The sequence below is a fragment of the Lolium perenne genome, chromosome 6 (assembly GCF_019359855.2).
Source record: "Lolium perenne isolate Kyuss_39 chromosome 6, Kyuss_2.0, whole genome shotgun sequence".
Classification (NCBI taxonomy): domain Eukaryota; kingdom Viridiplantae; phylum Streptophyta; class Magnoliopsida; order Poales; family Poaceae; genus Lolium; species Lolium perenne.
The window spans coordinates 181,778,315-181,794,539 of NC_067249.2; the positions used below are offsets into that span (position 1 = coordinate 181,778,315).

At 41.9% G+C, this 16,225-nt stretch overlaps 1 protein-coding gene across 1 annotated transcript in view; it reads left to right on the top strand.

Moving 5' to 3' along the window:
* The window catches only part of LOC127306766 (tripeptidyl-peptidase 2), a 31,749-nt gene extending 20,613 nt beyond the window's left edge, over nt 1-11,136 (top strand). The window contains exons 24-34 of the mRNA XM_051337468.2: nt 4,992-5,064; nt 5,191-5,276; nt 5,395-5,446; nt 5,567-5,695; nt 5,936-6,007; nt 6,336-6,428; nt 7,137-7,232; nt 8,306-8,404; nt 8,498-8,590; nt 9,709-9,858; nt 10,705-11,136. Coding sequence (XP_051193428.1) covers nt 4,992-5,064; nt 5,191-5,276; nt 5,395-5,446; nt 5,567-5,695; nt 5,936-6,007; nt 6,336-6,428; nt 7,137-7,232; nt 8,306-8,404; nt 8,498-8,590; nt 9,709-9,858; nt 10,705-10,863 — 1,102 coding nt within the window. The 3' untranslated portion in view covers nt 10,864-11,136. The remainder of the gene's footprint in view (nt 1-4,991; nt 5,065-5,190; nt 5,277-5,394; nt 5,447-5,566; nt 5,696-5,935; nt 6,008-6,335; nt 6,429-7,136; nt 7,233-8,305; nt 8,405-8,497; nt 8,591-9,708; nt 9,859-10,704) is intronic.
* Nucleotides 11,137-16,225: the final 5,089 nt, after the last annotated feature.

Sequence of the window (16,225 nt, forward strand, 5' to 3'; positions counted from 1 at the left end):
ACCATGGCACAAAGACTCATTGATTCATGGTACGGTGATATGAAGAAGAAGTTCCACCACCATCGCATGCATCGTGGGGGACTTCCCACTTCCAAATATGAACATCGAGTATGCAGCCATTGATGCTTGGGTCTCCTACGAGCTCTACCGCAAGATCGTGGTCGACGTGAGTCCCGCCGATGGTGGAATGATCATCTCTTCTCGTTGCATGACCCCCGATCTTTTGGTTTGGTCTCCTCTGCGTGAGGTGCTTTTGGCTAGTAGTCGCTTCTTTTGAAACTGTAGTCGCTATTCGCTAGTTGTTTATATGTATGCCTGTCTCGCATCCCAGCACTGGTTTCTACTATATATAAGTAAATATTTTGCCATGATATGTCAACAATTGTCCTGGGAGGTTTCAATTTTATGTTGTGTACATCCTAGTACTTCAAAGTGCTAGTAAACTAAATGTTCAGAGCAGGAGAGTTCTTCAAAATCAAAACATACCAGACGTAAAAATCACCAAAAATTGTGATTCAAATTTTCTTTATGACTTTTACTCATTTTCTGAAATTTTACTTCACTAATATAAATAAGCACCAATTTAAACTGTTGTCACAAATTGTTCATGGGTAGTCCAATCATTATTTCAGTAATATAACTAAGCACCAATTTAAGAGAAAATTGTGATTATAAATTTCATGGATCAGGGATCAATCATTTGTTCCCTGAAGATGTACTGATTCATAAAACAATATGGATTCATGACGTCAATAAGCAGGAATTCAAGAAAACTGGTGGTCATAAATTACATGCATCTAATAATTCATTTGTTCCCTAAATAAAAATGATGTACACAGTATGGTTTCATCGTATAAATAAGCACCAGTTTAAGACAAATGGTGATTATAAAATCCATGGATCAGATCAATTAATAGTACCTATAATATAATTCTTGTAATCATAATCACTCTGGTATGATTCATATTCGGATGAATTTAAGTTTGAAATGCAGTGAGCATTACACTAAGCAGGTATGATTTATCACACAAAAGGAATCATGACCTAATTAAGATAAGTGTCATCTACTAATTTGAAACATGCATGAATATTCATGGTACCATAAATCATTTGGTTGATACTTTGGTACAGTTGAATCAAGATGTGCATCAAATATTACAAATCTAGTAACTACAAACCATAAATCAGATGAGTAAGAACCCTTAATCATCAATTTGTACAAGAAGTAGCGCATGTGGCAAATCAATCTACCCTATGAGCAAACCCTATGGTGAACAAGAAGATCAAGAAAACAGGGATCGATCTAATAGTAGAGTACCTCGCAGCTTGTCTGAGGCCTCCTCTTCGAACTCGTCGCACTCTCTCGGGGCCATATAGCTCGCGCATCGCTTGGAGTGGCTGTGAGAACGGGTCATTCTGATCGAAGCCCCGGTCATCCGCTGTGCCGCGGAGCGAGGACGTCTCCCTTGGCCTCATCGGCGACGGCGACCACGGCCGGTTGGGCGGAGCCCTCCACGGCCACGGCGGCGAAGAGCGGCTCTAGTTCCGAAGAAGATCCCGCTCCGCGGCGTCGACTACTACCGAGCATCGCTCGCCTCTGTCGACGTTGACGACCGCACTCGCCTCCGGCTCGTCTCCGCGAACACGCTTCATCTTCGGGATCTTCGGTGGAAGGAGGCTCGGTGGTGCGCTGGTGGAGGTGCAAGCAGTGGTTTTTCGCCGTAGATTGGGGAATAGAAGTTGCGGTGGGAGAGACGATGGGGCCGATGGATATACGAGGTGCCGCCGTTTTGGTTCCTCTGTCTGACGCGTGCGTGTGAAAACGTGGATTCCTGCATGTAGTCAGTCCACTTTCTCATTACTTTGACATGGGTCCCACGCATGACGGATGGGTAGGCACAGAATTTTCAGTATGGGTATTAAAAACTATAAAATATTTGAAATACGAATTAGTGATCACACATAGTGAAGGATATTTGTTTACAAACCTTTCCCACCTTTAACATGGAGTCTCCATACGAAGAAAGTAAGAAAGAAAAAAAAAATGAATCGAGTATGTAAATTCTTTCAAATTTCTAAGAATTTCATACCATGATTAGAGCTGGAATTTGAGTGTTTGGTCAAACCTAGGTTGACCTCATTGTACTAAGAGGTTGTCAAACTTTTTTCAAAGTGAAACTTCTGTTCTAGGGTAATGTGGTGATGCCAAATCAGACCAACACGTGCTCCCAATTTTCCTAATACCCTAAGATGTACATGCTTCACAAGTGATGCCTCTTCTTGAGTTTAGGGGATGAATTTTTGAAAATTTTCAAACCAAACTGCCAAGATAGCATGCTAGCGTCATTACCCACATGTTGATGCACCCTTGTGCCAAATTTCAGTCCATTTCAAGTTAGCTACCTCAAAAAATGGTCAAGAACTGCCCGTTCGAGGTAGACGGGCATAATCTTTCACTACGCACCTCACTTTTGTGAGTGCTTTGGTAGGGAAACATATTTTTTTCTAGTTTGTTATTTTCCATGGAAAGTGTTAGCCACACATTGGCCAATACACAAGGTTTGGAAAGATTTTAACAAATTTTCAATTTTATATGAAATTTTGAGTGTTTGGTCAAACCTAGGTTGACCTCATTGCACTAAGAGGTTGTCAAACCTTTTTCGAAGTGAAACTTCTGTTGTAGGGTAATGTGGTGACGCCAAATGAGACCAGCACGTGCTCCCAATTTTCCCAATGCCGAAAATGCCCTCACTTGTGTAAATTCACATCAAACTACACCAAACCTCATGAAAAATTTAAATTTGAATTTTCCACATGAATGTCACAACATTTACTCAGTCCCACTAGTTACTGATGATTTTACATTGAATTTAGCATTTATTATGAGTTTTACTCGTTTTCTGACATTTTTTAATTAAAAAAATAAACAAACACCTAAAATTGTCAGAAAAATCTGAAACTCCTCAGGCACACATACCTACCCTTCATGACCACTCACAAAAATTTGCAGCTCAATCTGAGTCTTTGAAGTGCAGCTTGCTTGAAAAAGAGCCCTTCACCGACATGATCGATGTGGGTCCACACATGGATCGACCCAACCAACATGAGGTTTCACAAGTGTTTTCAGACAAAATCTCACATGTGTGAACAATAACATGTATATGTGGGATGTGTTCTCACATATACCTCACATGCAAAAGGTTTTACAACTTCCAGGGTCGACGATTCGACCGTTATGCCGAAAATGCCCTCACTTGTGTAAATTCACATCAAACTACACCAAACCTCATGAAAAATTTAAATTTGAATTTTCCACATGAATGTCACAACATTTACTCAGTCCCACTAGTTACTGATGATTTTACATTGAATTTAGCATTTATTATGAGTTTTACTCGTTTTCTGTCATTTTTTAATTAAAATATACATGTACAGTTCCATTTTCGACGATGACCGGCCCTGGAGTGGCCTCGGCATGCAGTTCTGCGTGGAGGAGCACGCCTTCTTCTTCGCGTCCACCTCCATGGATGTGGGAATGGCCAGCGCGCCGTGTTCGTTGGATCAACGGGCGCTCCGTCGCGGAGCTCGCGCCACGCCTGTACGGCTGCATCCCCAAGCGTCGCCGCAAGGCGAGAACAGTGGCTGACGGGCTGCAAGGAAACCGCTTGGCATTGGACATCCACGGGATCATCGGCGTGCCTGAGATCGGCGAATACCTCTTGCTCTGGCAGACGATCGCGCACACCGTGCTCACGAACAAGGCAGACCTGCTGCGATGGAAGTGGAACACAAACAGCACCTATTCGGCCCACTCAGCTTACCTTGCGACCTTCCATGGCTCCATTGCATGCAACGCCTGATGTTGGGCGCCGCCGCGTGTGCGCTTCTTCCACTGGCTGGCCAACCTCGACCGCTGCTGGACTGCTGACCGCCTCGCTCGTTGGGGCCTGCCACATCTGCTGCGCTCTGCGACCAGGCGCGATTCACCACCTGTTCCTGGAATGCCCATTTTCCAGACAGGTCTGGCATGAGATCCTAGCCTGGCTGCGCCTTACCTGCAGGCCACCCGACGGCGAGCCCACCCTACCCTTGTGGATTGGTGGCGCACTGCTAGACAGTGCTCCCCCAAGCCCATGCACAAAGGCCTCACGTCTGTTACCTTGCTCATTCCCTGGATGATATGGAAGCATCGCAACGGCTGCGTCTTCGAGAACGCCCAACCATCGATCACCACCTTGGTCACCGGCATCAGGGACGAGGCTGCCCTCTGGGCAAAAGCCGGAGCCGCTGGCCTGGGTGCCATCCTGCCACAGACCTGGGATGTGCACTTAAACCTTTTTTTATTTTACCTGTAATTCGCCTCCTAGGAGGATTGTACCAAACTCCTGCTTTCCAATGAAATGAAACGCAAAAGTCTTTTGCGTTTTCTCAAAACATTTACTTTTAAATATTCTAGAGATAAAAAGGAAATTTTCGATTTTTTTGTGAGTTCACTAGAGCTCGGAAACTAAGGATTTTTGCTTCTAGACTGCATTTATTGATGCCTTTCTTAGTTTGTGAATTAGGTGTTGCTGTTATGATTTCATGTCAAAATAGGTCTGATAGCTAAACAGTCTAAGGAGGAAGTAGGAATGGAAAATAGTACTCCCTCTGATCCAAATTAATTGTCGCAGATTTAGGCAAAATGTTGCGTAAAATCTGTCTAGGTAATGAACCTGACAAATAATTTGGATCAGAGGTACTCCCTCCGATTCGTATTAATTGACTCAACTTTGTCTAGATACAGATGTATCTAGTCAACAAACACGTCTGTATACATTCGTATCTAGACAAAGTTGAGTCAACTAATTTGGATCGGAGGGAGTAGTGCATTTCTTTACAGGCAAATATGTGATCTTTCTATTTTACATTTGGATGGTTATCTTATGTTAGATGTTGTTGACTATTTCATCTATGGTCTATTACATGAATTTATCTTATGGTGGGTTTAGGCATGAAAATGTGCAATTCTTGGAGAAGCTTAAGCAATTGGTTCTATTTATTGAGAGGAAACTAGAAAAGAAGGTATTGCCTCTAATTACTATGCAAGTTGCAAGCGATACTAAATGCTTATGATGAATGTTGTCGTGCAGACTATTTATCTACCAATTACCAATACAGGGTTAATGTAATTGTTTCATCTAATTGCAGGATTGCATTCCATTAAGTTTCTACTCTCAACCTGATGGCCCTATAGTTGGAAATGCCACCTTTAAGTCCTCTATTTTAGTTCCCGGGTATGTTCATTTCGAATGTTCAGTGCTGTCAGGGCTTCCTCTACAGTTTTCAGCTGAAAAAAAGTTTACTGTCTTATTACAATAACACCTCATCATAACCGTTGTTTATTTTTTTAAGAGAACCTGAAGCATTCTATGTGGGTCCACCATCTACAGAAAAACTTCCGAAGGTACATATCATGTTGATATTCGATTAGATATCACTAGAATAGTATTTATGTTTTGTGATTTTTGTTTTGAAAGGAGTTTTACTATTTTGTTTTGGTGTTATATGTTGAATTGCTTTGCAGAGTTCTCCACCTGGTTCTGTTTTAGTTGGCTCCATAACCTATGGTGTAGTAAGCTCGTTCAACAAGACTGAACAAAACCAGCATGCTCCAGCGTCTTACAGTATTTTATGTGTCATTCCACCATCGAAGGTCAGTAGCACCGGATTGAATTGTCTACTCCCTCCGCCTCGAAAAGGATGTTGCAGATTTGTCTAAATTTGGATGTATTAGACATACATCCAAATTTAGACAAATATGTGACGTCCTTATAATGCTAAACCACCAGTTCAGATGTAAATCGAATAGGATGACAAAACGGCCCTAGTGGTTTCCAGTTTTCAAGTTTTTCTCACATGTTCAGGGTATTTGGTATGATTATGTATATTGCAGGTCGATGATAATAAAGAAAAGGAGGTTTCAGTTGGAACAAAGAAGAGTGTTTCTGAGCGGTTAAATGATGAGGTTGGCACACTTCGGTAGTTACTTAAATGTTGTTCACTTGAATTCAGACTGTTGTTGAAGTTTCTAACATAATTATTTGATTCTTATTCTCTCAGCTCTCTTTATTAGTTGTCAATAATTCAATATTTGTCTGTAATATAAATGCTATGTCCATGTAATTTTTTCGTAAATGGTAAATCTTGGTCCTTGGATAGAATACAGTGAGCTTTAGTTGTTTGTAAGAATCATGAGCAATGCTGTTTTTAGATAATAGATAAAAATGGTTTTCCTTATTGCAATTTAAATGGCTGGGGGCTTATATGATCTTCATGATGAATTGAATTAATAGGTTCGAGACACCAAGATAAAGTTTCTTTCCAGCATTAAGCAAGAAAACGAGGACCAAAAGTCTGGCTGGACTGAGCTTGTCGCTTCTCTTAAGGTAGTGATCACTCCCATTTCATAGTCATATATAATCTTATATTTTGAGATACAATCAGGAAAAACCCAGATGTGAGGATTTCACTTAAACTTTGTGCTATCAAATGTACTCCCTTTGCATCCCCGACACTTTTTGGGGATCGGAGGGAGTATCACTTTGTCAGTACTTTCTTAGTTACATACATATAATTATTCCTTTTCTCTTGTATGCTATTAAATGTATTAGTTTGTCAGTACTTTGGCTAATTTTATTATCAGTACTTTGGTATAATCTTCACAATACCTTTTTTCCTTGAAACATCGGAGTATATTATATACAAGCATCACTTTCCTTTGTGTCTTGTTTTTGGTATTATCTTTTATGTGGTTACATAGTATTATGACCCAACCCTCTGCAGATGTTTTATTGTTTCGTTCACACATTTCACAGATCTGAATTTGTAGCTCCTTGTGAGCTGTTATTTTACCTTTTTTATGAGAATATGTTGTTTGAATAATTACTGTGATCTCTCTGCTAAATCTAACTTGCTGTACATACTTAGAAATATAATTAAGAATATGCTAAAATGCTATATCTTATTTTCATTTTCTTGCTAAACATGTTCATCCTTCCGCTATCCTGCTATCGAAATTGTGAATGATATTGGGTTGCATTGATGTTTTCTCTGCTATCAATTAACTTACCATACCTTTCCTGGCATATTTGCAGTCAGAGTATCCAAAATATACACCTTTGTTTGCCAAGATTTTGGAATGTGTACTTCAGGAATCAACCTCTGATGATAAAATTAGCCATCACAAAGAGGTAACTGATATTGATTGTTTGTTTATGCTGTACTGCATCTGTCTTGAATTGCTGGTCTTAATGACTATGGACAAAGGTGCTGCCTTTATCTGAAGCATGCTTCTTGTTCAGACTTTCTACCCATCTCTGCTTGATAGTTGGTACATGTAACAATTGTTGTTAATGTCCATTATTTAGATATGTGACGGGAGGTGAAGAAACCATTAGGGGCAACCTGATGTACCTTATACTCTTTTACAAAAAAGATCTGATCCTTTAGTCGATGACTTAACGCAACAGAATTTCTATTCCTTCAGACAAGGAAATTATTGCTGATGACAAAACTGGCCTGAAGTTCATTAGTATAACCTGGTGTTTGATACGCTGGCTAAACTGATTAGTCTTAGAAATAAATATCTGAATTCAGGCCTTAAGTGGATAGAAACCTGAAAGGATTTCATCACTGCGTAAGGACATCAAAACTCCTGGAATGCGTATGTTGGTTCTAGCCAACAATCAGACGGCCACACAGTCTACACTCTACAGTCTTGCATCTTTCACATGATACTTCCTGATATCATTCCCCGGTTTAATTTGTTTTAGTTAATTAAATAATATTCACAGTGCTCTTCGACCTCTATTTAGATGGCACTTTTTTGGTGGGAGATCAATTCTTAGGTGTCGAATAAATGGTATCAAATTGCCAATTTGAAGAAAAATGTACATTAAGTAACAGTATAACTCAACCACCTAGGACCTCCCACGGCGATTTACCATCCTAGAACGTCTGATAAGCCCACTGAATGATCCAGACCGTCACATCTTTTCTGCAACGTCGCTCAGCTTGTTCGGTCAGTCAAATCGCGCCAGATGGGCCAGACCAGCGTTACCGGGCTGCTACTACGCAGACTGAGCTAGCTGAAATCTGGTTACTTGGGCCTTGTTAGCTTCATAAAACGGGCCTTGAGGCCTTTTATCTTGCTCGCGTATTCACGCTCAAATCAACTATATTCATTTTTTCACTTGACTGTCAAATTTTATGATCCAATAAGAGATTTGTTTCTGACTTTATCTATGGTCTTCTTGGTGTTTAGGTTATTGTTGCAGCTGATGAGGTTGTGGACAGTATTGACAAAGAGGAGCTGGCAAAGCTTCTGTCTTTGAAACCTGATCCTGAGGACGAAGAATCACAGGTATTTAAGATATTACTATCTTTGCTCATTACCTAGTCAAGTGTACCAGCTCCTACTGAATGTTGTTTTCCTGAAATATTTAATGCTAAATAGAAAACTAAGAAAAAGATGGAAGAAACGCGAGACCAGCTAGCAGATGCACTATACCAAAAAGGTCTTGCATTGGCAGAGATCGAGTCACTAAAGGTGCGTTATCTTCCTTTACATCTTATATTTTCCTTTACCTGAATGTCAAGTTCCCCTTTAAGTTAATATTATATACTCATACAATCAATTGTTATAACCTAGAAACTGGGTTCCGCACTAGGCTGTTAGACAATGTACTCTAGAATCTCTGTTATATTTGAATTTCTAACATCGTGCTCAGCCGATTTGTAAATTATTTCAACACCCCAATCACTCCTAGGTCTGTGGTATTTATTACTGGCAGCTCTGTAGGATATTTAGAATGGCCCCACTGACCTACACAAGTCTTTCCAATTCGTGCTCACCCCCCTGGGAAACTTCCTAGAAGGTCACCCATCCGAATATTGCTCCCAGCCAAGCACTCTTAACTGAGAGGTTCTATGGAGATGAGCTTCCAGATGCATCTTCTTAGTCTGAGTAGTCTATCAATCCTTTCAAGCCTTGGACCAAGATGCCACAATCATGTACAGTACTTTTTTTTTATGTCGTAGCCATTTTTATTTAGGGGTCACCTTGGTGTCCAGGCCGATGCAGTCCGACGAGTTGTCATGCCTGCGGCAACTCTGCCATTGTTGCTTTCTTTACCTCAGCTTCTTTGGCTATTGCACTTGTCACGGGCCTCAGGGCCGGTAGTGGTTGAAGAGTGTAACTGTGAGCACCAGCAAGACGATTGTCGATGGAGCAGCAGCGAGGTGGAGATGGCATGTAGTATAAAGTGACCAGTGCAGATGGTGTACGGGCTCTGCGCAATTCGTGGCGCGCAGGTGAAAAAAGGAAAAGTTCCGAACTCTTGGAACCTTACTCGGACACCATGTAGGAGTACCGACTTGTGTATGCCATGGGGCTCTAGGACAATATATAGTACATTTATAGGTGTTGTATATGGATACCTAAAACAGCTATAATACATATAACTAACAACCTGTTCCTTTTCCTTTTACCCATTCTCCTTTTCTTTGCCTTTATCAGCTTTAAGCATTTCTTCACTCTGGTATGCCTTGCTTTGGGCGCCATGATAACCTGCTTCGCCTTCTACATTATAAACTAGCAGTCTCTAGTGTACGAAGTGTATTTGATTTTTCATTTTCTATGTTTTATTTATGGAAAATCTCTTTCAGCCTGATGAGTCAACTGAGGCATCTGCTAAAGATGTTTTTGAGGAGAATTACAAAGAATTAATTAAATGGGTTGATGCCAAAACTACAAAATACGGCACTCTGACTGTCTTACGTGAGAGGCGCTGCGGAAGATGTGGCACGGCATTAAAGGTATATTCTCCTTGCAAAGTTCCTGTTATCTGTACTCTTAGCATTTGCAGTTGCAATTACAAGAACTTGAAGGAAAATAGAATGTTGAGTTTTTCAAATAGCTCTACGAATGAGAGGATGTGGATTGTTAAGTAAATGCCTGTCTCTTATAATGAATCTAGTTCGCAAGTAATTTTTTTTGACGTGTGCAGCTCGACCCTTGTTCGTTGGCCTTTTGGCTGTCAGCAAGTGGTATGTCCTTATTACAAAAACATTAAGGATATTCATTCTAACCTTGTACCACTCAATAAAGTGTCACTCCCGTAACCCATTTTGTTCTCCTACTCACCGATAAATTTATGCTAATACAATACTTTTGTACAGTTTTCTTATTCATTGTGTGCGTAGAAATTTTATCAAGCTCAGTTGTAACTAATATGCTATTGGTTCAACTATATTCTGTTGTCAACACACGAACATAAGGTAAATGTGCTGGTTTAACTCTCTGATGTGTCTGGGCCTTGGAGGCCCAAGCATGTAATATGTTGTAAATACCTTTATCATTTAACAGAAAATTAACCGTAGGGGCTCCTCCCCCTACAGTTTTTTTGCAAAATAACAGTTACCGGCATAATTTCAGCTGCCACAACCATCAATTTGCACTTGCATGGTGTAACATAAGGACGAAACCAGAGTATTCGACAATTCACACTTGATAAACCACAATCAAAACAAGACGAATGATCAAAACCAACAAAATTAGATTCGGGTTTTAATTTAATTGCATTTTATTTTTCCGTAAAGAAGTGAAGAGCCCTACTTTTTTCTGTTTACTTGCTCATATTATCTTTCTTTATGATGTGTTAGGTTCTAAATGACATGATTCAAGAGGACTCTGCGCAACCGAAGAAAAAACTTTACGATCTGAAGATCCAGCTGATTGAGGAGATAGGATGGGCACACGTATCAGCTTATGAAAAGCAGTGGATGCATGTCCGCTTTCCCCCATCTTTGCCTCCCTTTTGATTGTTTTTTTTTAAGAATATATGCTGGCATCATGTCAGTACCTTGTGTCATTGTTGGATGCAACATTTGTTGTTTTGGAATCTTCAAATTGACATTTTATTCCTTGAATGATGACAATGATGGTTGGGGCTATTGAATGTAGTTGCTTTCATATTACTGCAGCATAAACATCAGTTGAAAAGTCTAGCAGCTTGTTTCATAATTAGCATGGCATGCTGATAATGTTTGTGAGAGTAATCTCCTGCAATGCTATTTTGTAATCTTTCATGTTTATTTATAGACTTCGCATAAGTTATAAATATACACCCATACCCACAAAAGTTTGGTGTTGGTCTTGAGTCGACTTGCATACGTAATAATTATATGAATATACGTGGATTGCCACCTTCAATTTTTTCTTCACCAGTTTGAACTTTTGATTTTACTCTTGGTGCATCTAAAGGTATAATAGATGCCCTCCATAGGGGGTCTTACAACGATTAGAGCATACGAACCATCGGTTTTTTACTGTGCCTGGTCAACACTCGATCTCAGCCGTCTGTTTCTGCTAGCAGCGCGCTAGCGAAAGCCATGCATTGGCCGTTTTTACCCGCATTTGGCTGCGTTTGGGTCCTACGGTCCGGCGGGTCCGCACATCAGTCTCTACGGCTCGTTTCGGGGGTGTCGAGCTAGCGTGCACCGCGCGAAAAAGGTGAAGCCGAAACCCTACCTCCCCCACCCAATCGCCTCGCAACCACCTCCTCCACAATCCCCTCTCGTTCTCTGGCATGGCAGCGGCGCCGAGCACGCGCGTGGGCGATGGAGCCGGCGACCGCGCGCCTGAAGACGGCGGCGACTGCGGTGGCGACCGCACGCCTGGAGATGGCGACGGCGGCGGTGCCTCTCCTCCAATCCTCGCATCCGTCCTCTCTCCCCAATCACCACTCCTCTGGTTGTCCCCGTCTCCACCCTCCTTCTCCTTGCGCGTGCGGCGGCCGCCAACTCCATCCCCGCGATCCAACCTCTCTCTGCCTCCACACGTCCCTCTACGGAACCGCCGGCGCGGGCGACGGGCGGCGCGGCCGATCTACGGCAGGGGCCGCCGGCACGAGCAAGGGGCGGCGCGACCGGCCCCCGCAAGGACGGCATGGGAGGGCAGCACGGGCGACCTCCACAGGCCATCGAGCGCGCGATGGATCCGCGAGGGAGATGCACCAGGGAAGAAGGCAGTGGGGCTGTGGTGGGCGTCTAGCGGCAAGGACAGGGTCAGCCGGCGAGCTGCGAGGCGACGGAGGAGGCAGAGAATAAGAAACGGCAGCTCTCTCTCTCTCTGGTTGTGCAAGGACTTGGGAAAAAAAGGAATGGTACAACGATGACTTGCATATGAGTTTCCATCGGGGCAGAGGTAAGAGTGGAGGCAGACTCTTCATGTTTGATTTTGCTCCCAAAACATTTCATATAGCGTGTGCAAGATCCATTTTTATCTTTGCGTACAACGTGTTTGACTAAAATCCTACATAAAAATAATGTATGTAAGATCTATATTCCATCTAGCTAGTTGTTCGTAGTTTTGCAATTAAGGTGGGCATGGATGTTTCCTTTTGTGTATGTATACATCTTGTGTTCCCATTTAGATCCACTCTTGTGTGGGTTAGCTTTTTCACCCGTCTAATGAGTATACAATATTTTGATTAAGTGTATTTTTCTGAACAAAATAAGAACACTATAAATGAATGTTTGTCAAAGAAAAATTAAAATAGTGAGGAAGTGAATATTTTCAGGCAGACAAATTAATGAATGGTTTAAGACATAACATGCCTGATAAGTTTTTTCTTGCGGCCTACTTGAAGCAATCGGGCATGTCTTGGTCCTGGTGTGTGTGCCATGTTGTTGCACATCAGAAGAACGTTTTAGGATCCAAAGTGCTATTAAGAGCTTGAGTGTTTTCTGGGTTACGGTTACGGGCTTTGACTTGTTCTCTTACTTAAACAGTTTGGGTTCAATATATATGAGCCCTGTTGTTCCAGTACAAACAATTTTTGATTTGTTCTGAGCAAGTCACGATATAGGTCTTTTGACATGGACCAGATATGTGCAAAGAGTGTAGGTTCATTTTTTTTTTATCTTGGCTCTGTTCTGGCGTATATCAACTTATTTAGATCTGCGATTGTCTTCTGTTTGCATCCAGTATTCACATTAGTTGGTTCCACTCCTTGTGCTTTGGATGTAATTAGGCAGATAGACAAACAGACAAATAGGGTGTTTCTTATTTGCCCCTTAAGATTGATAGCTGGTTCGTTTACATTTTCTTCTTTGTGACTTTAACATTGCTTAATAGATAGGAATTTCTATTTGTCTATCGAACATAGATCTTATGCGTACCTTTTTCTAAGTTGAACCTTACAACACATGTCCCCTACTATTTTTTTTATCTGTGTCAAGTATTCTGAGCTGTTTTTTTCACTTTAGCCTGTAATAGCTGGTGTAAATCAAGCTCTTTAAATTATCTCCACAACTGGAGTTTACTGATTTAGCATGTTTGGGATGTTTTTGTTCAAGAGATATTGCACCATGTAAGGGTAGAGAGGTTGATGCAGCCTGCAGAGCAGCCAAGCTAGGCGTTATGTGTCTGAGAATTTTATTCCTATCCATGATAAATGACTTAGGGGTCTCATTCTTATCCACCAGCATATCTTTTCCATGAGGAATATGCTGCTTAAAAGTCTTCCATGGCTATATGAGTTGTACGATCCTCTATAGTCTGTTGTGGGCTCCCAGCTTTGCAAAAGCTCTTGATATTGCTTTCTAACATTTGGATATTGCTTGATATTACAGTAGCACAATTAACATCTGAGATGTATGCCTTAGATTCCGAGACATATGTCTGCAGATAAGTTATACAGGTGTGTGAATGTCGAAATCAGTTAGATAGGAAGTTGTATACATATGTGTGTGTGTTTTGTCTGCAATTCTGGATCAATGTGATGAGCATGTTGTTGATGTGTACAAGTAGATTGCCTAGCCCTTTCCATCAGTTCAGACTTTTGGTTCAAGTGGCTAGTGCATGAACCTTAACATGGTATCAGGGCCCCAGGTCGCGAGTTCAAATCCTAGCTTTCTTAATTTATTCTAAAAATTATCTCCTCTCCCCGCAGCCTTCTGCCGTGTCGTCCCGGCCTTCTGCTGCCTCTTTGCCTCTCCTGCCGTGTGGTTCCGGCCTTCCGCTGCCTCTTTGCCTCTCTACACGTGTTGACTTGTCTTCTCGTCTCCCCGTCACACATGAGAGGGGGTTTTGACGTGTACAAGTAGATTGCCTAGTCCTTTCCATCGGTTCGGACTTTTGATTCAAGTGGCTAGTGCATGAAGCTTAACACATGTGTTCCTTTTTCTGGGCATGCTCTGCATATCTGTAATCATAGCACATGCACCTGCTATTTCTACGGTGAGCGTGAGCATGCTCTTGCTTGGAGTGTAGGAGTTCTAGGAGGACCTGCTTTGGACTTGCGGTCGTGTAGTAGGTCCATAAAAGGAAGTAAGAACAATTTTATTTCTCTCTCTGGGACATTGTGGTTTCAGCTACGAATTTTCTTTTCATCCGCTTATCTAATTATCTTCATTTCTTTACTAACGAAGTGCTTACCTAAATAAGCTCTTCCACTGTGATTTGAGTCTGCATTTTTTCTCTTAGTTTCACCAATATTTCATCAATCAAACTGAATTTTTGTTTCTATGTCCTTGAATCAAAATTGAAAATATTGCATTTCCTTTTGTATTTTTTTCTGCACAAGATGTCATGGAGAATGAGCCGGGAATTGTTGACATCATCACTGCCAAGTGACCATCGATGGATACCGAGACAGCAGCCTCCTCTGCTGGTACCGATGACGACACAGGTTGCATCTGAACCACATTTCCCTGTTAATATTCTCTATTGCATTTTAATAAATTAGTATGTTTTTGTACCAATTAGTTGTTAAGCACACATAGTCTACACAACACTGTTAGTGAATCCTCGCACATCTTAAATCTGTACCAGACAAAACTTGAAGCAGTGTGGAGGCTGATGCCGAGAGACATGAGGCGAGTAACACCGGCTGGATGAGACCCCCACGCACACCAGCTACAACATTGACTAATCGCTGTCAGCGCATGTGCGTGTAGCCGACGCACCCGGGGGTACAAAATTGGTTCAAACAACACTCCACCATGATATTGTACACACCATGTGGACACACAATTTTTTGGGTCATTCCCACCCTCCGATGCTCGCTTTCCACGGAAACCCTAATCCATTGACAAATTGTCGTCAGCGCATGTGCGTGTAGCCGGACGCACCCGGGGGTACAAAATTGGTTCAAACAACACCCCACCATGATAATGTACACACCATGTGGACACACACAATTTTTTGGGTCATTCCCACACTCCGGGGCTCGCTTTCCAGGGAAACCCTAATCCATTGACCGTGCGGTCTACAACATTGACTAATTGTCGTCAGCACATGTGCATGTAGCCGGACGGACCCGGGGGTACAAAATTGGTTCAAACAACACCCCACCTTGATATTGTACACACCATGTGGACACACACAATTTTTTGGGTCATTCCCACCCTCCGATGCTCGCTTTCCACGGAAACCCTAATCCATTGACAAATTGCCGTCAACGCATGTGCGTGTAGCCGGACGCACCCGGGGGTACAAAATTGGTTCAAACAACACCCCACCATGATAATGTACACACCATGTGGACACACACAATTTTTTGGGTCATTCCCACACTCCGGGGCTCGCTTTTCAGGGAAACCCTAATCCATTGACCGTGCGAAACCTCGCACATCTTAAATCTGTACCAGACAAAACTTGAAGCAGTGTGGAGGCTGATGCCGAGAGACATGAGGCGAGTAACACCGGCTGGATGAGACCCCCACGCACACCAGCTACATCTTGGGTCATCAACTACTGACATAATGGCATCAAGTAGGTCTAGGTAGCTTAATTACATGCTTGACCTGAAAGTCTGACTATTAGTTTCTTGCAAGCTTCGAGTAGTTAGGAATTTTTCTCATTGATGTACTACTCTCTACATGATGGATACATGATGTTTTATGTATTATCAGGGAGAAAAAAAGATTTGGTCTGCGTAGCCTACAATAGCAACACAAAATCACTGCAACAGGGATGTGTATTACATTTTCTAGGATGTCCTTTGCAATCCTGAATCTGGCAAGAAATTAGGATGTTCACCAATAACCTTCCCTACACTCCCGAACTATCACTTTACATTCTCTGAATTAATGCAGAAGCTGGGCTGAATCTAATCTGGTTAATACCAACGCCTACACTAGCCATTAGTTCTTTAATAAGCCTTCTTCTTGGTGATAT